The 23,438-nt window shown below is 47.2% G+C and overlaps 2 protein-coding genes across 4 annotated transcripts in view; both read left to right on the top strand.

The window, feature by feature from the left end:
- Positions 1–421: 421 nt before the first annotated feature.
- Positions 422–8,876, top strand: CETP (cholesteryl ester transfer protein). The gene is made up of 16 exons (XM_083870550.1): positions 422–646; positions 1,784–1,898; positions 2,681–2,815; positions 3,311–3,381; positions 3,791–3,878; positions 3,982–4,051; positions 4,338–4,398; positions 4,988–5,079; positions 5,300–5,479; positions 5,887–5,937; positions 6,277–6,444; positions 7,821–7,888; positions 8,009–8,051; positions 8,139–8,208; positions 8,535–8,620; positions 8,715–8,876. Exons 1-16 carry the CDS (start codon positions 502–504, stop codon positions 8,787–8,789), a joined length of 1,518 nt encoding a protein of 505 aa, XP_083726676.1. The 5' UTR covers positions 422–501; the 3' UTR covers positions 8,790–8,876.
- Positions 8,877–10,978: 2,102 nt separating this feature from the next.
- Positions 10,979–23,438, top strand: part of NLRC5 (NLR family CARD domain containing 5) — a 34,130-nt gene continuing 21,670 nt past the window's right edge. For all 3 annotated transcript variants that reach the window (XM_083870002.1, XM_083870003.1, XM_083870001.1), the window contains exons 1-12: positions 10,979–11,008; positions 13,005–13,354; positions 14,202–14,502; positions 15,873–15,944; positions 17,086–17,151; positions 17,580–19,335; positions 19,722–19,805; positions 20,150–20,233; positions 20,311–20,394; positions 21,880–21,969; positions 22,823–22,873; positions 23,244–23,309. In XM_083870002.1, the coding sequence (XP_083726128.1) occupies positions 13,241–13,354; positions 14,202–14,502; positions 15,873–15,944; positions 17,086–17,151; positions 17,580–19,335; positions 19,722–19,805; positions 20,150–20,233; positions 20,311–20,394; positions 21,880–21,969; positions 22,823–22,873; positions 23,244–23,309 (2,768 nt within the window). In that variant the 5' untranslated portion in view covers positions 10,979–11,008; positions 13,005–13,240. The remainder of the gene's footprint in view (positions 11,009–13,004; positions 13,355–14,201; positions 14,503–15,872; positions 15,945–17,085; positions 17,152–17,579; positions 19,336–19,721; positions 19,806–20,149; positions 20,234–20,310; positions 20,395–21,879; positions 21,970–22,822; positions 22,874–23,243; positions 23,310–23,438) is intronic.

Raw genomic sequence — 23,438 nt, 5'->3', positions numbered from 1 at the left:
TTCCCAGGAGTGTGCCTCAGTTTCCCCACAGTGTGTGTGAAATCAGTGGAAGGGGGAGTAGTGAATGATGTAGGCACCTTTCAAACAGGGCTTGCTGGGGAATCACTGCAGGAATATGAAATAAGGAATATTTCTGCATGAAGAAAAAAAAAGATGAAGTGGCTTGAGGCAGCATGTGAGGCTGCTCCCTTGACTTTATCCACTTCTATCCCCCTCCAGCTTTTCCCACCCGCCCTGGTGTGTACATGTCCTGAGTTAAAGCAGTCTTGGCAGGAGCACCAAGCCCTGCAGCCCAAACTCCTGCCGAGGGAGGAAGGCAGCGTGCAATGTGAATGGTGCTAAGGAAACTATAGGAAGATTAGGAAATGTGTGATGAGTTTTGATAAGTGGAGGAAGCAGGTCATGTCCTGCTTCGAGTGGGCTCTGCTGGGGGTATGAAAACAGCCTCTGCCTCCGTCAAGAGTCACTTGGTCTCATCAGCGCTCTCTGCTCTGGCTGAGGATGTGCCGGACTGGCAGGATAATGCTGGGGACCTTCAGCATCTTGCTAGTGCTTGTCCACACAGCAGCAGCCTGTGAGTTTGGGCCCTTCCCCTACAGAGCCACAGGGATCGTCTGCAGGATGACCAAGCCCGCGGCATTGCTGTGTAAGTGCCTGCACGCTGGGGCTGTGCTTGCCCCTCTCTGCCAGGAGCTAGTGACAGAGCAGCCAAGGGAGGGAGGGGGTTTCTTGCTTCTCTGTCTCTTGTGTAAGCACCTGCCTGGGAGCCCAGGTTAAAGCATGAACGGGCAAAGGAGGTTGAAAATTGTCCCCAGCCCCTCTCTTCAGCCCAAGGATTTAGCGGTGTTCCTGTTGGGGCTTGGCGTGATAAAAGAGCTTGGACAAATGTGTGTTTGATTTCTCTCCTCGTTGCAATCTCATCTCTTGGGGTCGGTATGCAGAAAGGGGGAAACAGGTTCTCTCCTGCTGTGGGCTTATTTGCAAGGATTTGGGAGCTTTGCAGGCAGGGAAAGAACTCTTATCAAAATATCTTCCAGCATTCCCTTTGCAGCTTGGGTGTTTAACTTTTCTTTAGGGTTCAAAGCCTGCCTTGCCTCATGGTAGCCAAAATTAACCTTTCCTTAGGCTTTTAAACCTGACTCGATTTGTTCTATCCTGACCTTGCACTGGGAGGAGGGTGGGCTGAACTCTTCTCTGGAGGGTGGGAACAGCTCTATCCTGTCCCATCTGACAGTGGTACATGCAGAGAAAGATGTCTTCATGCTGGGCTGAACTAACAGGGTCTTTCTGGAAGGAAAAAGTCCTGTACAAGCACCTGCCTGAGGCTGAAATGGGATGTCTAAAGTTAGGAAAATAGGCCCAGAAACGTTTTCAGAGTTTTTTATTTGTAGACCCAAGAGCTGACTGAAATACAAATAAGCAGAAACAAAGTAAAGCGCTGGGGTAAAGTCAACAGCTTGTGTGGTGTAAGGATGAGCACAGCCTCAAACTTTCCAAAATCTGCTCCAGAGGTGTGTGAAAGCTGGCCACGACTCCCTGGAGACAGCTCCCACTGCTGGCTGTCGAGCCACACAAGCTGTTGTCCCTTGCTGCCATCAGCTGTTACAGTGAGGGATTTTAATTTCTTTAATTTACTCTGAAACTACTTCCAGTGCTTCCTGAGTCTAATGCGAATGCCTCAGATAAAAGCCATCTGTAGTGCTTTAATCCCGAGCACAGGATCCGGCTTTACAGCCAGGAGAGATTGCAATTTGACATCTTTGCCCTTTTCTTCCACTGACAGTGAACAGGGAAACGGCCCAGGTCATCCAAGCAGCCTTCAGAAATGCCAAATTCCCGAACATCACCGGGGAAAGGTCCATGCGGCTCCTCGGCCGGGTGGCTTATGGGCTGAGCAAGTGAGTATCTCTGTGCCAGGGGAGGGGACCAGAACCTGCCCTTGGAGGAAGCTGTGGTCCTGCAATTCCTGGTGAAAGCAAAGGTCTGGACCGGGGCATACACAGTTTTGAATCTAAGCCTCGCAGACTATTTGCACGTTAAGGTTTAGGCTGCTAATGTGTTATTTAAGAGTTATTTATTTTTATAACTGAGTGGGCAGCCAGCAAGGCAGTGTGTAGAGCTCATTTCTGACAATGGGGATGGGGGGTAAATGTCCCTGCAGGGTGGGGCACCTGTGGCCACTGCTGACAGATGGTGCCCAAGGCACATTGAGAGGCAGAGGGGACCCATCCAGGGCTGCCAGAGCCACCCCTGTCAGCAGGATGTCATTTTGCTGTGCTTTGTGACAAACCAGGCTGGGTGTTGTTGTGTTACTCGCTTTTATTTTGAGACCAAGAATTCAGTGGTGTATTCACAGCACAGACTTCCTGCCATGACCATGGCTGCACAGAGCACTGCAGAAAAACAGGGCATTATTTTTGCAAACAGTCTTGGCAATTGCATTGTTCCATGTTTCCTGTTTAAAGCATTCCCAAGCCTTGCACCCAAATACTGCACAGAGCACCAAGGCTGAGCAAAAGCGTCACTGTCACTGTCCTTGTACCTGGCCCTGGAATTTGCAAAAGCTCCAGAGTCTGGCACTGGCATGGGTCCCTCAAAGATCCCATTCCTCAAGGATAAACCTGTCCTGCCCCATCACAGCAAACAGCTCTGGGACAAACTGTGTTTCTGTTGTTTCTAGCATCCAGGTCAACGATCTGTCCATCGAGGGGAGTGATGTGGAGCTCAAGGAGGACGATGCCATTTACATCTCCATTAAAAATGTGACAGCCTTGTTCAAAGGGACCCTGACCTACGGCTATGCCGGGGCCTGGTTGTGAGTACCCAGGGCTGGGACCTGCTGAGCATCACAGCCCCACTCCTGCTGCTGCCTGGGGGACTGGCCTGTGACAAAGTACAAGTGAGGAGGCTGCACTCCTCAGTCTCTCTGGCAATGGCTGCATTGATGGCTGCTTGAGACAGGATTTTATGCTCTAGCTGTGCTTCTAAGTCCCATCTTGCTTTCTGCCTTTCTGTCCTCACCTTGCATGACAAGACCAGATGGCCAAAGCATAGGTGTTGATGACTTCTCTTCCCTTTGCTGCTCTGTAAACTCTGAGTGGATAAAAAGGGGGGTTAATGCTCTTAAGTGCCACTAAGGCAGCAGTTTGCAATGATTTAAAGACAGAGTATCTGAGATGGGCTCTGTTGTGCTGGGGGTTGGCCCATTGCTATGCAAGGACATGTATGAGAGGTGTCATAAAATCCACATCTGTCAGGGAAAAGCTGCTCCTGGCACAGGTTCTAAATGTCCCCTCTTCTGCCATTACAGCTTGCAGCTTTTTCATTCAGTTGATTTTGAAATTGAGTCTTCCATTGACCTCCAGCTAAATATTGATCTGAGTAAGTACGCTGCAATACCCAAACTTTTTTGCAATATGATTGAATTCCCTCCCCACTCTGGTTTGTGGGTTGCAGGCACTGTTCAGGTTCTCCTGGGTTATGTCAGGGAACAGCTGAGGCTCTGCTGTCAGGAGCTAGGGCAGCTGGCAGGTATCCAGAGGAAGAAGGGTGCCTGGTAGACCAGCTCAGATGGAGCTGTGAGCAGGAACCCTCCAGGTTCAAGGTGGCCCCGTCTGCCCTGACTTGGCGGGGTCTGGAATCTTTTGAAAACATCTCCTGGGAGATGTGGGGAGCCCTGGCTCTGCAGTGATGCCCTGCTCCAGGCCTGCAGTGTCTGCAAAGTGCACTCTTCTTTCTCATCTTGGTAACAAATTCTTTTTTTTTTCCTTTTTCCTTTTGTCCCATGCAGTGTGCCAAAAGGAGCAAGTGGCTCCTGATGCCTCAGACTGCTACTTGACTTTCCACAAGCTCACACTTCACCTCCAAGGAGACAAGGAGTGAGTCTGACCCCTTTCAAATCAAGATTTATTGTCCTCAAATTCCATCCCCCCAATGTGCAGACCACGAGTGGTCCTTGACTGTGCTCCCTGTCTCACACAGACCTGGCTGGCTGAAGCAGCTCTTCACGGATTTCATCTCCTTCACTCTGAAGCTTGTCCTCAAGAGGGAGGTGAGATCAGCCTGTGAACCGAGGAAAGCTCTCAGGAGCTTTGTGTGCCACACACCTTTCTTACCCACAAGACAGTAGCAGTGTAATGTTAGTGCTCATGAAAAATAAGACAAATAAATTGAGTATGCAAAAAAAAGGCAACTTGGGCTAAGTGAGAGGTGTTGCTAACCCCAAGGCTGCTGGATTCTGACCAAGAGTCCCTAGATCTCAATGAGACTCAGCTCTGCTCTACAATCCAAAATCCTATCCCTTCCCCTAATTTTTTCCTCCTCTTTTCCTCATGTAGGTGTGCAAAGAAATAAATGCTGTTGCTCAGACACTGACAAATTTTATACTTGATGTAGCAGGTAAATATTCTTGGTTTTTCTTTTTTGCTTTTTTTATGTGCAGCTTTTGATGTTTGAGCCCCAGCAGAGTGGTAGCCACATCCTTCAAAAATGCGTATGGGAACCCAAGCCCTCAGACAGCAGCAAAATAAACCTTAGTAATGTTATGTTTAGATTTTTTTGCATCAGGTTGGTCACCTTTCGGGGTGATTACACAGATTCAAAGACATTTCAATTCATAAGGAATTTCTCCTTCAGTATGTACTGATCAGCTGTGCAGGATACTGCAGGACCAATGTTAGCTAGAACAGGAGCATGCACTGCAGTATTAGGGATGAGATTGTACAGCATCTGGAGATTTTCCCAGTCCCAAATATCAGGGAAAAGGAGTGGAATGTAAAACTGAGGGTAATTATCCAAATTTCCCAGTGAAGAAATAGAGTCAGTGAGCTGTAGCAGGATCATCCAAAGGAGTGGGAAGCCTTGTCCCAGCCCTGTGTTCTTTCATAACATCCCTGTCACTACCTGCACCAAGTCCTAAAAGCAACTGTCACAAGCTCTGCTTAAGGTCCCGTTTCTGGCCTGAGGTTTTTGTCTTTTCTTCCTGCAGCCAATTTTGTCCGGGATAAGGACATCATTGTTGATATCTCCCTTGCATCAGATCCTGTGATAAAAGCAAACTACATAGAATCCCATCACAAGGTAAAGTAGCCCAGGCTGCTCAGATACCAAATGTTTTCTGGCCATGTTGTGCTCTGGAGGGGCTGGTTCTGTTGGGCTGTGCTGTGGCACCGCAGCCTGGGCTGATGCCAACCTTCTCCCCACTGTGTCCAGCCAGGCCTTTGCCTTGCTATGGAAATGGAGCTGTTGACTTTTTGTCCTGTCACCCTGCTGTGGCAAACACACTTGTTTTCCTTTCCAGGGCCTTGTCCTGTACAAGAACAGCTCCAGCATGCTCAGTGACTCTGTTTTCTCCCCGTCGCTGCTGACCGAGTCCCGCATGCTCTACTTCTGGCTGTCTGAGCACAGCCTCAGCTCTCTGGCTGCAGCAGCTTTCTTGGATGGGAAACTGGTGCTGAGCCTCAGAGGGGAGAAACTGCAGGTGATTCCCACAGGGGTACCCTCCTTACATCATATTTTGGGGAGAAAGACAAAAATTTGCTAAATACCATGTTCTGGGAGAGCTGGTTTCTGTAGAAGATAGAAATCTACAGTCAGTCACTACATGGGGTCCTGGAATTGGTGCCCTCTTATCCAGAGTGTGCTCCCAGGCAGTGCCATTCCTTGGAGTGATAACAGCAACTGATAGAAAACTTGTCTACTGAATTGTAAAGGATGTGATTGTTCTGGGGGATCACTGAGATGGAGAAAGGGACCTGGGGGAGCTCAGCCATGGCTGCACTGGGCACAGGCCCCACCTCAGTGCTCTGGCCTGTCCAGCCTGCACCAGGGGCAACCATAACCTTGGCTTCTGTTTTTCCACAATCTGTTTCTGGTTTGTTTCTGAAGGAGCTGTTTGAGATGGAAGACACAGAAGTGCAGCGGAAGGCAGTGCAGATGGTAACTTTTTGTCCTGTTCAGACCATTGCATGGCACATGAGGGAATTTCAAATGGATTCTGTTCCATTGTAACAACTTGGGTCCTTCCCTTGACAATCTGAGTCTTGGGTGGGCCAGATGGAGAAAAAGAGGGGCTGATGGAGAAGCAGTTGTGCTTTGCAAGGAGGATTTCTCCATCTTCTCTGCTGGCATAGTTTCCTTGAAACCTGGCTGAGTTATTGGGCTGATGTGAACAGGAGGAGGAAGTGGGGACTGCAAAAGGAATGCAGCTATGTGACAAGTTGGCATGAAATTGGTATAGAAAAAGCCTGACTCCTCTGTTGCTCCTTACTTGACCAGATTTTTCAAGGCACCTCCTACAATGATTCTGTGGCCAAGGTGTGGAGTCTCAGCCAGCCCCAGATTTCTCTTCAGCCTGAAGGGACAGTCGTGAGGTGCTCAGTAGCACTGGAGGTCAGCATCCTTCCCGCAGGAGAAGAACCCCTGGTGACTCTATACATGGAGAAGGTCAGTTCCTGCACCTCCTGGCCCTGAACACTTTGGGACAGGCTCTGGCCCAGGTCAGGACCATTCCTGGTGTGCAGAGACAGCAATGGCAGGGAGCCCTTTGGGAAGGGTGGGTGGCTAAACCATGGGAGGTGGGGAAGGCATAGCAGTTTCTTTTAACACTCCCATCTGTTCCTTAGATATCTGAGGCTGGAAATTATGATAGTGACCATGTAGGCTCAATGCCCCCTCTATTAGGCCAGCTCACTATCAGTGTGCAAGCAGCAGAAAGCTCTGATGAGCCCCTATTAACATTTATCTGACACAGGGGAGTGTCAGTGACATATTTTAGAAGAAAATGAAGGTGCTATGGAAATGCATTTATTTTGAAATCTCCTTGTTCCCAAATTCTATCTTGGGTCCCCACTAAGAGTATAGCTGTGTCAGAAATGGAGCTAGAGCTCTGAAGAAACTGAAGCTCAAAATACAACCTTTTCCTCCACGTGTGCCTGCATGAAGGGTCCTGATTACACTGTGTTTCACCCCAAACTGTTTTAAAGTGAATCTAAGGCAGAAGAAAAAAGAATTGTCATGATTAACATCATAACGTCTTTCCTGCCATGATTAACATCACAGGAAGCAGTGTGTTTGTTCAGTCTTGTGGGCTGAGGCAGACACAAAATCAACTCAAATCCCTGCCTGAGAGAAGGGCACACAATTTAAAAGGTTAAACCACAGCTGGGAATAATACCCTCAGCGAGTATCTCATGTTAACAGGGTGTTAAGGGAAATATGTATGGCTATTTCTTGTGCCCCAGGTGGTATCTTCAAATACAGTTGCATTTCAAGGAAGCACTGGACTAGAGGTGGTCCCCAAAATTATGGCCACTAGGATGAGATGTGCTCCTGGTTGTGACTTGCACCTGCATCACAAAATGCTTCTCTTAAATGAATGTTTACGTGCAGACAACAGCAAGACAATGAGCCTAAGTGGCCAGAATTCAGAGATTGCTTTCTTTTTTCGTTTGATTTATATTGGATTGAGTACCTGTGGCAGCCCTGGCTACCCTGAGGCTGCTCTCTCTACACCAGTCAGATGTCGAGATGGATGTCATTGGGAAACAACACCCTGCATAGGCATTTCCATCCTGATGCAGGATTTACAAAATAGCAAAACTCCAGTGGGTGAGCCAGCCTGGAGCCCCAGAGACTGAGGGCATGAGAGGGGCATTTATTGCATGCAGGTGGACAAGGAAAATGCTGACCTTCTCTAGCAGTAGCTGGAGGTAAAGCCAAAAGGATGTTGAACTCTATCTCCTAGAAGACAACCCAAAATATCCAAATGCAGCTCCTTGCTACAAAGCTATGCCTGAGCCCTCCTGTTCTTCTCTCTGCAGGAAATCACAGTCACTATCCAAGCTACCTATGCAGAAAAGAAACTCATTTTGCAGCCTGTGGACTCCAGGTTGGTACTGTCCTCTCTCGAGAGTTGTCTCTTTTGGCCCATGTTTAAGAGCAGCACAAAAAGAGGACCTCTGCAGCACTAAGTGACTTTTCTTCCCCTTTTTTCCCCCCTTCCCTTCAGTGTAGAGATTAAAGTGTTTAAATGCACAGCTGATCCATGTGGGGTAAGTCCTACAAAAAGTATTCTCTATGCCATTTGAGGCTAAACAGTGTCTTTTAAAGCATTTTTGTATGAATTTTCTGGTTTTCAGGAGGACCCATCCATACAAAGCTTCTTGCAGAATATCATCTTGGTTGCTGGCATTCCAGAAGTAACTTCAAGTGAGTTTTCATTTGGGGAAGTGCTAACCTGCTCCATAAATTGTCTAACATCAGATATCGTAAACCTGAGCACTGAAAAAATACATCAGTAATACTGACCATTGGGAAGAGGGGGGAACCACATTAATGTTTGAGATTCTGCTGGATGCAATTAGGGAATAAGGGAACCTGTGTAAATGGCTGGGAGAAAGGAAAAGTGAGTTTTCTGTCAGGCTGAAGGTCGTGGGACATTGAGGCACAATTAGCTTTTGGCAATAGGCAGCACACGATGAGCAGCAATCCAGGATGGACATCCCTGTAATTGGATGGGTTTGCTGATTCCACAGGTATTGGATCAGCTCTGACTTCACTGATGAACAGCAAAAGGCTTGATCTCTTTGATATCATAAATCCTGAGATCATCACCCAAAAGGTAAGCAGAGCTCAGAACTACCCAGCTCACAAAGCCCTTTTGGGATTGTGGCATGAACTAATACAATATTTTCTGTTCTCTCCCCACTTTTTAGGGATATGTAATTGCACAGCTTGACTTTGGCTTCCCGAGTCATTTGCTGCTTAATTTTTTTGATAAAAGTTTGTAGAGCTCATCCCTGCACAGAGGAGCACAGGAACTCGTGTGAAACCAGAAAAAATGCATCTGAACCAATTAAAAGATGAGCTGCTTTAAATCAGTTTTGATTGAATTTTATTTCTTTTTCCTGAGAAATGTTCTAGGCTCTGTGGAACGGTGTCTCCATGGAGCCTTTCTTCTGCAAAGATTTTGAAGTCTGCACCTCAGTCCACACTACTTTTTCAGGATCTTTAAAGGGCTTGTGTTCTTAGGAGTCAGGGCTGGGCTCTTGCAGTGCACAGGCTTTGGGGCAGCAGTCTCAGGGGGCAGCAGAAATGGGTTTTGCCACCTTTTGGCATCTCTTGTTACACTTTGGAAATACAGCACCTGTTGTGCTCATCCTGGGTTTCACTTCTGTCAAGAGCCTCCTGATTTTGACAGAATCCAGCAAGTCAAATGATATTACCAAACTCCAAGTAAGCTCAGAACCAGTAATGCTAAAGGACCTGGATATGGGTGGAAAAAGTAAATGGGATGTGAATTTGCAGTGCAGTAGAACAACAGAGATCTTGTGCCCAGGGTAATTCCTTTGGTAATTCCCTGATGGTTCAGTGTAGAGCTCCAAACTGATAATGGCCAAGTTGTTGAGACAGTGACAGCAAAGATGAGAAAAGCAATGAAAATTGTAAGGAAACCAAAAAGATTACAAGAGAAAGTTCCTTTTCCTTCCTCCTTCAGTGCAATAATTTATCTCAAGTGGCTCAGCTATTTTCCTGTACTAGTTTTTTTTTTGTTTGTTTGTTTGTTGTTTTTTTTTTTGTTTGTTGGTTTGGTTTTTTGTTTTTTGTTGTTTTTTTTTTTTGTCTTTTCACTTGGAGGAGATCTTGACCTTACAAATCAACACCTGTAACGATGATCACGTTAACAAAGGTAGAGATGATGTTCTCCTCTACCACAGAGCAGTATAAAAGCATTAAACTTGGTCCCAGAAAGAGGCTGGTAGCAGGACGGGCTCAGTTTCCTGGGCATGGTGGTTGCTCCCTCTGCATTACCATGGATCTAAGCCAAGTCCCTCTGACCTGCTTCTCCCTCACCCACACCACTAGAGCCCTCCCTTGTTCCGTGTGACTGCTGGGCTGAGCATCCCTTCAGTGGTCCTGGTTGGTGTCCAGGCTGGTGGGGCAGGAGGCTGGAGGGGCCTCAGTGGCTCCATGGCAGCCCAGGAACGTTTGACCCAGCAGTGTCCATGAGACAGCAGGAGCTGAGGGCTACAAAAGGTGTGACTGACTGTGCCCTGGAAGAAACCCTGGTGCAGTGGGCAGTTTTCTACCTCCCTGTCCACCCTGTTCCCATCACTGCCTCTGCCAGCTTCAGTGTCAGCTAAAGACTTGTCCAAGGTCCCTCCTGCTCCAAAGCCACCAGTGCTCAGGTGACGTTTTCACTCCCTGCATTGCAATGTCTGCTGAGGACCATCAAGCCACAGCCCTCTGTTTGTCTTAAATGACATCCCACTAGAGTAGTGAGCATTAATAGAAAGGAAATGGCAGGAAAAAAAAAACATCTTTTCTGCCCTGGAGGTGCCTTGCCCCACTGGGGACTGGACTGGGCTGCCCTTCCATGGGGACACAGGAGGGCAGTGGAGCTGGGGAAGGACCTGGAGCAGAAGTTTGATGAGGAGCAGCTGATGGAATTGCGAGGATTCAGCCTGGAGTAAAGGAGGCTCAGGGAGGACCTCGCCACTCTACAACTCCCTGAAAGGAGGGTGGAGCCGGGTGTGGCTCTCTCTATCTTTTCTCCCAGCCAGTAAGTGACAGAACAAGAGCAAACTGCCCCAAGTTACAACAGGCGAGATTTAGGTTGGATATTAGGGAGAATCCCTTCAGCAGAAGGGCGGGACGGGCTGCGCAGGGCAGAGCTGGAACCCTCATCCTCGGGGCAGTTCAAAAGGTGTTTGGATGTGACACCGGGCACACGGTGAGCGCTGAGCACAGCAGCGCTTAGCGCATGGACCCGATGGTAGAGATCGGACTCGCTGATATTAGACATCCTTCCCACACTAAACGATTCTGGGGCTGGGGGGAGCAGTGAAACCCCCGCTGCCTCCCCGCAGGTCCCGAGCCGTCTCTCCCCCCCCGGGCCCGCTGCCCCCCCCAGCCCGGCTCTCAGCCCCACGTGTTTTCCCGGCAGAGACGCTCGGTGCCGCCGCTTTCGATTCCGAGCGCTGCCGGCGGCGGGACCGAGCGGGGCCGGGTGAGCGCGGGGGACAGCGGGGACATCGCGCCGGGCACCCCGGGGAGGGACGGGCCGGGCCTCCTGCTGGGAGCCCCCCAGGGTTTGGGGGATGCAGGTCCGGCTCTCTGCGCCCCAGCCCTTAGATGCTCTCGTGCCTTATGCGAAAAGCCGGGATAGAGAACGGGATAATGAAGGCTGGAAAACTCCTCCGAGGCCGAGTCCAGACTTCAGCCGGGCAGGGGGGTTGTGCTCCAGGCACAGGGTGGGCAGAGCCTGGCAGGTGTCACCGCCGCCCCCTCCATCCCCTCCCGGTTGTGCAGAGCTGCCCCCAGTCACTGCCCCGTGCTCAAGGCAGGACAGCCGGAGCGGGGGGTGTTTCTGGCCGGAGACACGGGTGGTGCTGCATCTGGGTACCTTTTCTTTTTTTCTCTGATAGGTGAATTATGGAACAGCACAATGTCCCATCCTGCCCTCTCGGGGACTTGGCTGCAGGCTCCCTCTGGTTTTCCAGTGCAGCTTCCCTGGCCTTCAGAGAAATAATAATATTACATTGTTTGTTGCAGCCCATCTGATGAGATCTGGAGATCTCTACATACACAGCTCTATCTAGACAAGGGATCTTTTACCTAATCATTCACATCTGCTACATTGTCACTTAAACTTTGTCTTTATTCCAAAGGAAAAGCAACTTGTTTTTTCCTCTTAGGTATAATGGAAGAGGTGATTAAATATGTCCCCATGCCAAAATAATCAGATTTATGCATATAAATAGAAATATTCCCGTTTCAACTGCCTTGATCAAAACTAAGTCAGAGTTTACTCCATGAGGTCTTAACCCCTGGGTACCATTTTTTGTGGACCACTCCTCAAATGCTTTGCCTAAATTATGACCTAGCTGTATTTTTTTAGGCTAGGATGTTACCCTTCCTTTGTTCTGACCGGATATTTTTGCTCATTTATCTATTTTTACTGCAGATGCATTAGATTTGGGGAATTCCTGACTGATTTTTACTTTCATTTTGCTCAGTCTATTGTTCATTAGGTCGCACATGGAAGGTCTTTGTGCCTTGGGACAGTGGTGGGTTTGCACGTGGGGAAAACAAGGCGCTGGATATTGTCCTCCAGATTTGTTGTTTGGTGACCCCCACACTGGTTTTGGGGCTGGTACTCTGTTTTTGGACTTCTGATAAGTACTCCGTGCCCTCAGAGCAGGCAAGAAGTTGGTAGATTTGCAACAGGGAGTTTCACATTTCAGTTTAATTTTTCATGGCTGGGAACGATGCGAATGCCAAGTTGAGGTTAAGTTTTGCAAAGTATGTTAAAGGTGGTTTTGCATTTGAAGGGCAAGGATCAGGGCTCAGAAGTTTTCTGGCTTTTCCTGGGAGATTTTTGTGCTTCATTTTGAGACCAGAGGTATTTTACTGAAGGTAATTACCAATCATTCCTGATGGCCTTATTGTGCAGAGCAGTACTATAGGAGCTGTGCAGTGTGGCTGAGATTTCATCCAACTTTTCAGTGTTGTTTTTTCTTGAATATGAGTCTTTCATTAAAAAATTTGTATGAGTCTACTCTTTGCCTGAATGGTTTTCAGTCTTCACTGGTATCAAGGTCTGATTTTATTACTTTATGTATGTATTTAGTATGGCTTTATTAAGTCTGGTGTTCTTGATTGGATGGTGATTGTTTTCCTCTTCCAACCTGCCAGGTGCAGAGCAGAGTGAAATTTCCCTTTGCCCCTTTTGCTGAGAGGTGGGGAGCTGGCACTGGGGGCATTTTCAGCCCCCTACACACAAAACTCTTTTGTGAGAGCTTGTAGTCTCAGAGGACCAGATTTTCAGTTATTCTGGGTGTGACTGCCTGACTCGAGCAAGGTGCTGCTGCTTCTGCATCAGCTTCCACAGATGAGCTGACAGCAGCAGAGTGGCATAGCCCAGCTCAAATCAGGCAGTGACACCAGGAAAGTTGTGATTCCCACTGAGTGTTCCTCTAAAGCTGTCTTCACTTGCATCCTAGGGCACGAGGCTCAGTCCTGCACTTTCATGAGACCACAACTGAATCCTCAAATGTCAAAACTTTGTGCTCTCTGCTGGTTTGAGTGAGAAGAGATGAAAAGCATCACAGCTGACCCTTGGATCAAAGGCAGAGCTTCTAGATTTGTAACTGCCATGGCCTGATGCACCTACATTGAGCTCTGTTGTTGTTATCCCCAGGCATCTGCACCAAGTGAGGCATGTCTCACGTGTTGGGGTATGTCTGTCTGTATGCCGTCTGTCTGCCTCCAGCAGATCGATTCTCCGTCAGAATATGGAGCAGAAACCACCTTTGCACATGACAGTTGGGAGGAGACTGATTACACAATGCAGGTAGGAGACCTCGTGTATGGCTTTGTGGGAAAAAAGTGGCAATGGAGATGACGTTACCACCAAGGCAGAAATGAGTTGTTCATACCCACAAAATGAGCAGCAAGAACAGTTGTCTGAGCCCTTTGTGCAGGGGGGTCCTGCACAAATTTATGAATTGATATACAGCTGAACAAATAAAGCAAAAGCTGCACAGACAAGGAAAGCAAAACAAGGAATTCATTTACAGCTTCTCATAGGCAAGCAGGTGTTCTGCCATCTCCTACACAGGGCTCCACCATGTGTAATGGTGACCTAGGAAGAAAAACATCATCACTCTAACTCCTTGCCTTCCTCCTTCTTACCCCAGCTTTATGTTCTGAGCATGACGTCATATGGACAGTTGAAGTCACCTGTCCTGGCTGTGTTCCCTTCCAACTCCTTGGCCATCCCCAACCTATTTATTGGTAGGGTGAGAAGCAGACAAGGGCTTGACTTTGTGTAAGCACTCTTGAGCAGTAACAAAAACATCCCTGACCTCCCCAGAGGTCCTGGTAAATGTGAGAGATGCCTGGGATGTTATATCTGGCAGATGGCCCTGGCTGGTGCCAGAGATTCCCATGGGCTGTCCCTGTCCTTCAGTGCTGTCAGGCACTGTGCAGACAGCAGGACTGCCACCCTTGCATCCTCATGACTGGGCTCAGATCTCTACTCTAAACTGGGAGTAAGGACAAGAAATTCTGGGTTAGGCCAAGGAGTAGATCAAGCAAATGTAGGGCTCGACCAAAAGCAGATCAAGCCATGCAGAGCTGTTTGGGTGAACATCTCTTGCTCCTGTGCCCGCTGCTACCCTTTGTGTTCATCTCTCCAGCCCCCATTCTGGAATGATGATACAGACCTGCAAGCAGCTGTAGCCAGAGCCCGCCCCCAGCTCGTGGAATTCTTCACTCACTGTCCCGACTGGCTGCTCTCCACTTCCCAGCCCTTCATCCCCGAGGCCACCCTGAGCAGCCTGGCTGGCATCACTGACCCCAGAGAAAAAATCTCAGTGCTCCTTGACCTGCTGGAGAAGGCTGGTCCCGCTGCCTGGAAACACTTTGCACAGTCTGTCTGCATGGAGTATGACCTGCCCCTGGACCTGGAGGTCCTGCTCTTGAGCTCTGCAGGAGAAGGTAAGAGAGGTCAGGCCAGTTTTCCCTGACCAAACACAGCCAATGCCTTGGCCACTCATTACCATCACACAGTCTAGGCAGTGGGACCACCAGTGCCCTCACTTGCATGTCCTTGTTATTCCTGGAAGCACAACTCCTGGCTTAGAACTGTAATTTGAGGGAAAAAAAACCAAAAACCTGACATTAACAGATGAAACCAATAGAAATTGTGCAACCCCACTTCCAATAAAGCTGAGATGCAATTTATTGGATGGATTTATTTGAAGGAGAAAAGACTCCAATCTTTTTGTTCTGTGTGCTTTTAATTGTTTGGGGTTTTTTGTTTTGTTTTGGTTTTTTTTTCAAATTTTCCTGATCCAGAAAGGCAAGGAATACAGAATTCTTAAAATAACCACAGAAAACCACTTCTCCGTATTTCTCATTAGCAGAGGCAGTGGCTTTAGAGAAAATGAGGCAATTCATAAGGACCACGATCAGTTAGTGTGGGTTGCAAACTACAGAGGGTGTGCACACTCTCTGCTCTGGGAGGGCCTGTGACACCAGCTAAGCTGTGCCTCTCCTTTAGTGCGTTGCTTTATCTCATGATTAGTTCTTCTCTTGTACAGGAAGTCTTACAGGATGAGTCCTTCTCAACAGTACTGTCTTTCACATCCTGCTTGCAGTAACTTTTATTAGTTGCATCAGTTGGGTGGATGCAACCTTTGTAATGGAGTGCAGCAGGTTAAACTCTATTTTGGCTGAGATGAAACAGGGCAAAGACCAGACAACCAGCAGGGAATGTGGACTCCTAGGGGATTTCTCTCAGTACTGAAGCTGAAACAGTTTGCAGCCTTTTTGATACTGTGACATATCATAAAAGAAGATGTCTCTTAAGATTTTGGAGCTGGCTTATACTGGTTTCACTTTTGTAGTAACAGCTGACCATCACTAATCCTTCCAAAGGTGAATTGCTTCTGGTTATGCTGAGGGAGTTTTGTGACAGCTTTGAGCTTTGCAGTGAGTCAGAAAAGGCCCTTGACTGGGCTGCCAGTGATTTGTTCACAGAAAACCTTCTTTGCAGGAAAAGTAGGGTGTCCCTTTTGGACCGCAGTGTGGTTTTAGATCAGCCAAAGCTGCCCATACTCTGAGTTTGTTTGTATCAGAGAGTAAAGTTGTTTTTCTCCTGCCTTGAAAGGGAACTGTACTGTAGAGTAATTTGGAAGGAAAAGATCAGATGGGATACCCAAAACCTGGATGTTTGCATGCCTTATACTGAGTCTTGGTTTGCACCACTGTCTGTATTGCAGGATGTTGCTTTTGTCTCTGGCCAGCCACACTCCAAATTTCAAAAGCAGAATGCTCACATTAATCCTAATTAATTTCTCATTCAGCTCTTTTAGGTAACTTCAGCCAGACAGAAGAATCATGCGGAGATACGAGAGTCCAGTCACCTGTGCCAAAAGGTAAGGCTGGAATAGACCCTGGGCACTGCTCTCTTGGGGTTTATCTTCTCTGCTCATGGCCTGGGCAGGGCTCCAAATGTCCCAGGTATTCACCCTCAGCAGTGGCAAGGTGTGGAGAAGCCACTGCAACTTCACATTTCATATTTCATTGTTCTGTTCTTGGTGCTTTGCATGTGAATCTTCCTGGTTTTTTGTTTTGTTTTCTTTTCCTGAATTTCAGAAAAGTCTTCCTGGCTCCCTGCTAAGGAACTCATTTTAGTTTCTCTGTGGGAATCTTCCACCTACTCTAAAAAACCATGCTTTTTGTACTTTTGCTGGTGGTCAGCTCATTGGTAGGTGGAGAGAGTTGGCTTGGATTTTAAAGGAAGAGCAGAAAAACTATTCAGGTGTTGATCAAGCAGAAACCACTCCAGAGTTGTCAGAATAGGAGCTTAAGAGGACAGATAGGCTTTTCTTCAGGGGTGAATTTGGAACTGAGACCTTCACAGCTGGTGCAGATCATGAAGCTTTTGCCTTTCCTTTCTACTTAGAGACTTCTGAGTCACAGAAGCTGCAAATGTCATGGGACACTGTCTTGTGTGTCATGTGCAGATTCAAGGTCTTGAATATAAGAAGAAAAAAGTGACCTTTGTTCTGCATTCAGACTGCTGCCAGCTTCTGTGGTGTCCTAGTGAGTCCACCTTGCCAGTTGCTGGTGGAATGGAAATTTGAAAATAGTGCTGAAAGTTACTAAGACCAGTTAAGAAAGACTGGTGCCTCTTCAGCTCTGTCCATTTGTTCCATCTGACAGTGGACCATAAAAAAACAGGAAATTAACCACCATGAACAGCCTTGGGAGTCTGTGGGCCCTGCATTCCCCTGAAACAGATATTCCCTGCCACATTCCCCAGGATATCAAAGCAGTTGCTCTGTTCAAAGCAAGGCAGGTACATCATCCAGTTTATGAAAATACTCACCAGTGAGGTGCTTGTGGCCCATCTCAGAAAAACCAATTCCGTAATCTCAGCCTGAGTTACCAGTTTTGTCTGTCCATTTTTTCCTCTTCAGCTTCCCAAATGATTTGCTGGAGAGTCTTGCCCAGCTTTAATGTGCTGCCATTCAAAATGCTCTTTTGACATGGTTCTGACCTTTCAATTTTCAGGGTCTGCTCGCCGTCGCCGTCACAGCAGCTCTGGGAGTGACAAGGAGGCCAAACAGCGACGACTGGGTGTGTGGATATTCCAGAAGCTGTGCTTGCCTTCCCTCTGAGGAAAGGACCTATTTAACCTCTTTGCAGAAATGCCCAAGAAATCAACTTCCAGCATTAAGAGGCCACCATGGGTGAAGAGAGAGCTAGTGAACAGGGAATAATATACATAAAACACAGATACCTAGTTCTTATCTTAGAGATAGTAAGGTTTAGTTTTCATATGAAGCTGTTTCCTCTTTTTCCTGAATGTTGTTCTTCTTTGGCCCCTGTGAAAAATCAGGAAAAGGTATAGGTTACTTTCAGAAGTTCAAAGTTTGTCATTTCTACCCAGCAACCTCTGATCAGGGCCATTGTTTCTCTGTCTGTCAGTGGTAGTATTTTGGATCTGTCATGACTCACAACTAGATTTTTCACCCTCATACCCCCTCTGTTGTCTTCTCTCTTAGACTCATCTGTGAAGTACCGGCACCTCCTCATCAATTCCGTCCGCCAGAGATACGGGAGCAGGAGAGAAGCAGGAGCAGAAGCACAGGAACAAACACAGCCACTGCCTTTCAACCAAGCCTTTGTCAACGTTGTCATTCATCAGAGCAAAGCCCCCCGCTTGAAAGAGAGAGCAGAGAAACCCCGAGAGGACGTGGCAGGAGCTCCTGAGCCAGAAGAATGCGCAGACACAGCCGTGAAGGTGTCAGATCTGCTTTGTAGGGAGGCCCCAAAGCACATGACAAAGGTGATCTTTCTGTTTGGTAAACCAGGTACAGGCAAGACCAGGCTAATGCACAGGATTTGTCAGAAATGGGCAGAAGGTGTCCTACCTCAGTTTCTCTTCACTTTCCTGTTTGAGTTTCGGCAGCTGAATTTATTAAAAAGAAAATTGACCCTGAAGGAGCTTTTGTTTGACATGTTCCTTCAGCCAGAGGACAGCCCTGATGCAGCATTCCAGGGCCTCCTGGAGAATGCCCAGCAGACACTGATCATCTTTGATGGGCTGGATGAGTTTGCAGCTAACATGGATGTGTCATTCTCCTCTAAGAGGGACCCAGCTCTCACCTCCCCTGTGTCCATATCCCAGCTCTTTGCAGACCTCTGCCATGGGAAGCTCCTGCCTGGTTGCACAGTGTTGGTCACCAGCCGACCTAAGAGGCTGCCTGACTTCTTATTATACACAGTAAGTGTGTTGGCAGAAATTTGGGGATTTGACCATGCAAAGGTTGAGGAATATGTTGGTCACTATTTTCGTCAGCATTCCTTCAGAGAACGAGCTATTGCTCACGTGAAGAACAACACCAAACTCCTCAGCATGTGCCTCATCCCTGCTCTGTGTAACATTGTGTGCATCTGCTTGGAGTATTTGCTCCTTAAACACCAGATGAGTGTGGAGCTTCCTCAGACCATGACACAGTTTTATATCAAAATGTTTCTCATCTTCCTAAGCAAGCAGCAAGGAGACTGTGCAGGTGATGAGGAGACTCAGCTGAACTGTAACAAAAAGCCCATTTTGGGTCTGCTTGATCTTGCACTGAGAGGCCTGGAAGAGAAGAAACTTGTATTTTATGATGGTGACATTCCCGAGGACGTGAAGGAATTTGCTTCCTTGCATGGATTGCTGACTGTCTTTGAGGTGAAGACGAGTAGCACTTGCCCAGAGGTTGGCTATGCCTTTGTGCACTTGAGCTTGCAGGAGTTTTTTGCAGCACTGTGTCTCATGGTGAGTAGGAGGGTAGACAAGAACTACTTGAAGAAGAAGTTCTTCTTGAAGTCAAAGTGGACTTTAAAGAATGAGACAAAGACTGAATTTATGGAGAGTTTTCACATATTTCTCTCGGGTTTGTCATCAAGAGAGTGTAGGACTTTTCTCATGCTGCTGGCAGAGCAAGATGAAGCTTGGGTGCAGGAAAAGCAGGATGTGATCCTGCAGTCTCTAAAGAAACTGGCAGCCACTCATCTGTCAGGGCCTAAGGTCCTTGAGCTCTGCCACTGCACCTTTGAAACACAAAACCTTGAAGTAGCCCAGCACATTGGGAGCCTGCTGAATTTCAAGTATGAGTTTAAAAACTTCAGACTGACAACGCTGGACATGTCAGCTTTGGTTTACGTCATAAACTCGGGCCAGGATTTGATTTGTTTGGATTTTGCAGGATGTCTTGTGGACATTGACTGTTTGGAGGTTCTGGCTGGATGTAAAAATGTGGAACACTTGAGGTAAACACAGTGAGTGCTGTCAGCTGGTGGGTAGGGAGAAGGGCTAAGGGGTTGGAAGGTTAAACCTCAAGTTTGCTCTAGAAGAGAGAGAGAGATGATGTGAGAAAATTTGATCTGAACAGCATAACTTCAGTACTGCAGAAATGTATGAAATAATGAATTTTTATGAGTGATTGAATGATAATAAGGTGATAAACCCATTCTGGCTGTATTTTTGTTTGTTTTTCCATTTTGATTAAGATGAACAACAGGGTAGGTAATGTAATAGATAAGAGGGAAGATTATAGGCATTTCTTTTCAATACAAAGGAAGGGTGAATCCTGCAAGCAAATGAGAATATCAGCTTTTGGTGTGTTTGTCTTTTCCCCCTTTTCTTCACATTTTAGCTTTCGTAGTAGGAGATGTGGTGATGACTTTGCTGCTGGTCTGTCAAAGGGCTTACAAGGAATGGGGAGCCTGAAGAAACTAGAGTAAGTCTTTGCTTGTCACATCAGTGCCTTCTCCCTTCCTGTTCTGTTCTCTATAATTCCATGGCACTGGCTCACCCCAGGCTGATCTGTCCTGGGCAGTGTGTGAGGGTTACAGTGCTACACAGCAGCACAGACACGTGTGGCTCTTGTTTCATGCTGGCATCAAGAGCAGAGTTGCGTTGCCCTGCTGGAAATGAGTGTGAAGTTGGTTGCAGGTGGCAGGAGCCTCTGTGTCTGTGTGCTGGGCACATGGTGCAGGCACAGGTCTGAGACAGGCTTGCCATGTGCTGCAGGGGATTCCAGTCCTCTCTGTGCTTGGTTTGAGTGGTCCTTTCTCTTTCCAGGTTGACAGGTGGGAGCATCACAGCTGAGGGAATGACTAGCTTGGTCCAGGCTGCATCACAGTGCCTCCAGCTTGAGGAAATAAAGTGAGTATGTTGTGGCAATGACCATCAAAACAACCATTCCTTCCTTGGGATGCTAATGAGACTGAATCCGTGTGCAGCTTGCAGGGCAATCGGATACGGGATCTAGACGTGAAGAGGGTGATGGACCTGTTCTCCAAAATGGAAAAGCTGAAGAAAGTAGAGTGAGTAAAAATGGCTTAAAACTTGGCTACTGTGAAGCCAAGCATAGCACAGAGATGTGGGGCACCAAGCTGAAGCACAGACATTTAAGTGCAAGCAGGGCTGTGAGGGACTCAGTTTGAGATAGACACAGCCTCACAGTTCTTATCTAGGTCTTTTAAAATCATCCCAAGGGAGTCCCAGCACCACTGACACCTCTGCAGGAATTACAGTGCTCAGCTCAGTGCCTAGCTTGACTTTTCCTCTTCTCTTCCCCTTGCTGAGGTTCAGGTTGAGATGTCTCACCTCTGATTAAGGGAGGATGGCTCCATCAGAGTCTTCCCAGCCTTTCCACAGCCCTTTTCTCCTGTGCTGCTCCTTCTACCAGTCCTGTGGCTGTCCAGTGTTGACTGAGAGGGACAGACTGATAGCAAAACTCCTAGCATGGATCTGCATCTTTTAGGTGGAGAGAACTAACCTGGCTGAAGGGATTTAGAGCTGCCAGGGGCAGTTGAAGCAGCAGCAGAGCTGCTGTAACTACTGGAGTCTGAGTGTAGTTTGTGTGACAGGACAGAGATAGACACAAAGCTGTGGAGTCAGAGCATTACCTGCCCACCCCAGCTGAAAGGGAGAGACTCTGCCTTTAAAGGTCTCCCACATACCCTCAGGTGCAAGCAGGTGAATCCAAAATACCTGCAGTCACTTCTGAATCCCATCCAGGAATTAATTACTGGCTTTGCAGAGTGGTTAGAAGTGTTTAAAAGTACAGCAGAAGGAGGGAGGAAAGGAGGGATGTACCTGCTGCTCTTGCTTTCCTGGGCACACTGGGTGACAGCTTATGGGGAATGCCTGCCTGGCCCCAGGGAAGCAGCTCATCCTACAGAAAAGGTAGAAAAACAGTGCCATTTGTAATCCTCACTCCCTCTCCCATCTCTATTGCACACACAGAGTGCTGTTCTCAGGCATGATCCCTCTGAGGCTCACAGGAATGGTGCCCTGTGGCCCTGAGAACAGGCAGAGGATTTGTAGAAGCAAAATCTTGTGTTCCATATCTAATGAGGTCCAACAAGTAATGAAACAGAACGAGTATGCAATTAAAGAATAAACTCTCAGAGGCTGGAGGGTTGTGTTCAGGCCTCCTGTTTTAATAAGCCATATTTTAATTGGATTTGTTGTAGTGGGAGTTTAACTGCACTGTGGATCAGTGGTGTAATCATGAAGGTATGAGCTACCTCCACTAACTAACTAACCCCAAACTGGTCAATGATCATTGTGCTGCACACAGAAGAGTTATCTCTAACTCTAAATTCATGGGAGCTACAGCTTGCAGAGAAAGAACTGACCTAATAATGCTTTTCTTGAGTCCTAGATGGAAATTTCAGAAGTTTTTGAGAAATACCCTAATCAAAATCAGGATGTTTGGGAAACAGAGCAGAGGGCATTTGTGTAACAAAAGAACATGCTGTGGGGTCCAGCAGCTGAGGTTCTATTTTTCCTCCCGTTCACAGCCTGAGCAACAACCATCTTTCCTTGACTGCTGTTCTCAGTTTGGCAAAGGAAGGCATCGGGTGTCAAAATGTTACTGAACTCTGTGCCAGGTATCAATGCATGAGAGCTCTTCCAAAAGCAAGTAGGTTGTCTCTTTAGATGTTGACTTTAAATGGACACTGTTTTTCTGGTTAAGTGTTGGCTAATTGAAGTGAACAAAAAATCAGTTTGACTCCTTTTTTCTTTCTTATTGGAAACAAAATGTCAATTCATCATACTGTGTACTTCCTTTTTGTATTTTTAATAGGTCATTTTATCCTTGGTCTATAAGACCACTTTCAGGGTGTGATAGTTCTTCTTGTATAACAAAATTTAAACTTGCTTTTAAGCTCTGCAATATACCAGAAAGGAAATTCTTTCCCAACTAGCATAAATTTGCTATCATTCAGCTAAGTTTAGTGAAAGTGTGTGAATTTAGCTCTAGCTCTGTGTTCCTTTAAATTACAGGTTTGGGGGTTTTCATGTGTCCAGGATGACAAAGGGTAGATTGTTTAAATCATCCTCCCTCTTGTGGTTGTCTCATGTTCTAAGTTTAACAGGCCAAAGTAATCCCTGGTGTAACTCAAATTACATATGGCTTTTCCTTATTTTTCTTGCTGGAAGGGACTTTCTACTGAATCTCTCTCCAACAAACTTGTGGTCTTGCAAAAAAAACACCAACTGGCCCAATCTTTTCCACTGTGTGACTGTCCCATCTGCCCTGCAGCCCCAGCTCCACACGTGGAGTGTCCTTTGCCCCCTGAGCATGTGGCTGCTGCCTGGCTGTGCCATGAGCTTGGGGAGGCAGATGTCAGGGCTCTCTTTAGCATCCAGAGAACAGCTTTGGTCCTTCCCAAACATCTCTGCTAAACAAATGGCATCCTTCCACCTCTTCCCTACTATTGACCTGGATCTCTTTTTCAGGGTGGACACCACGATTATTTATTTTTCTGGTGCATCTGGGAAAGCTCAAAGGTGAGACACTCACTTGTGGTTACCCTCTCTCAGTTACACTGATTGAAGCCATCAGCTTGGTGACACCATAAGCCACAGTGACAGCACAACTGGTGGTTTGTCACTGCCCTTGCATCTGGCAGAGCTGGGTCTGCCTGAGCAATGAGAAATGTAACCAGAACAGCTGGGTTTGCACACACCTACAGCCAGTTCCACAGAAGCAGCTCTATAGTGCCTGGGTAAGCTTGAGGTGCTGTGTTTCTATTGCAGAACTGCTGAAAGACACAGAACGCAGACCTTGTGGTTCCTGCTGGAAAATATTAACTGGGACCCAAGTTGTCAGATGCTTCATGAAGGCATATTAAAAGCCAAATATTCTGCTTGTTTGCAGATCTTTGGATTTGAAGTTGGAAGAGAATAAAGAACATGTAATTCCAACCAGACACGTGAATTTATGGTAAGAGTAGACATTGCACGTCCTGCTGGTGTATGTGATTTGCAGATGACAGGTACTGCAGAAGGGCAAGAAAAGCAGCTGTGTTCATCCCTAAGGACAGAGGATACTTCCACATGTGGAGAAGTTTGA

Source organism: Zosterops lateralis (genome assembly GCF_965231275.1).
Source record: "Zosterops lateralis genome assembly, chromosome: 12".
NCBI lineage: Eukaryota > Metazoa > Chordata > Aves > Passeriformes > Zosteropidae > Zosterops > Zosterops lateralis.
This window is presented reverse-complemented; position numbering and strand designations above follow the sequence as displayed.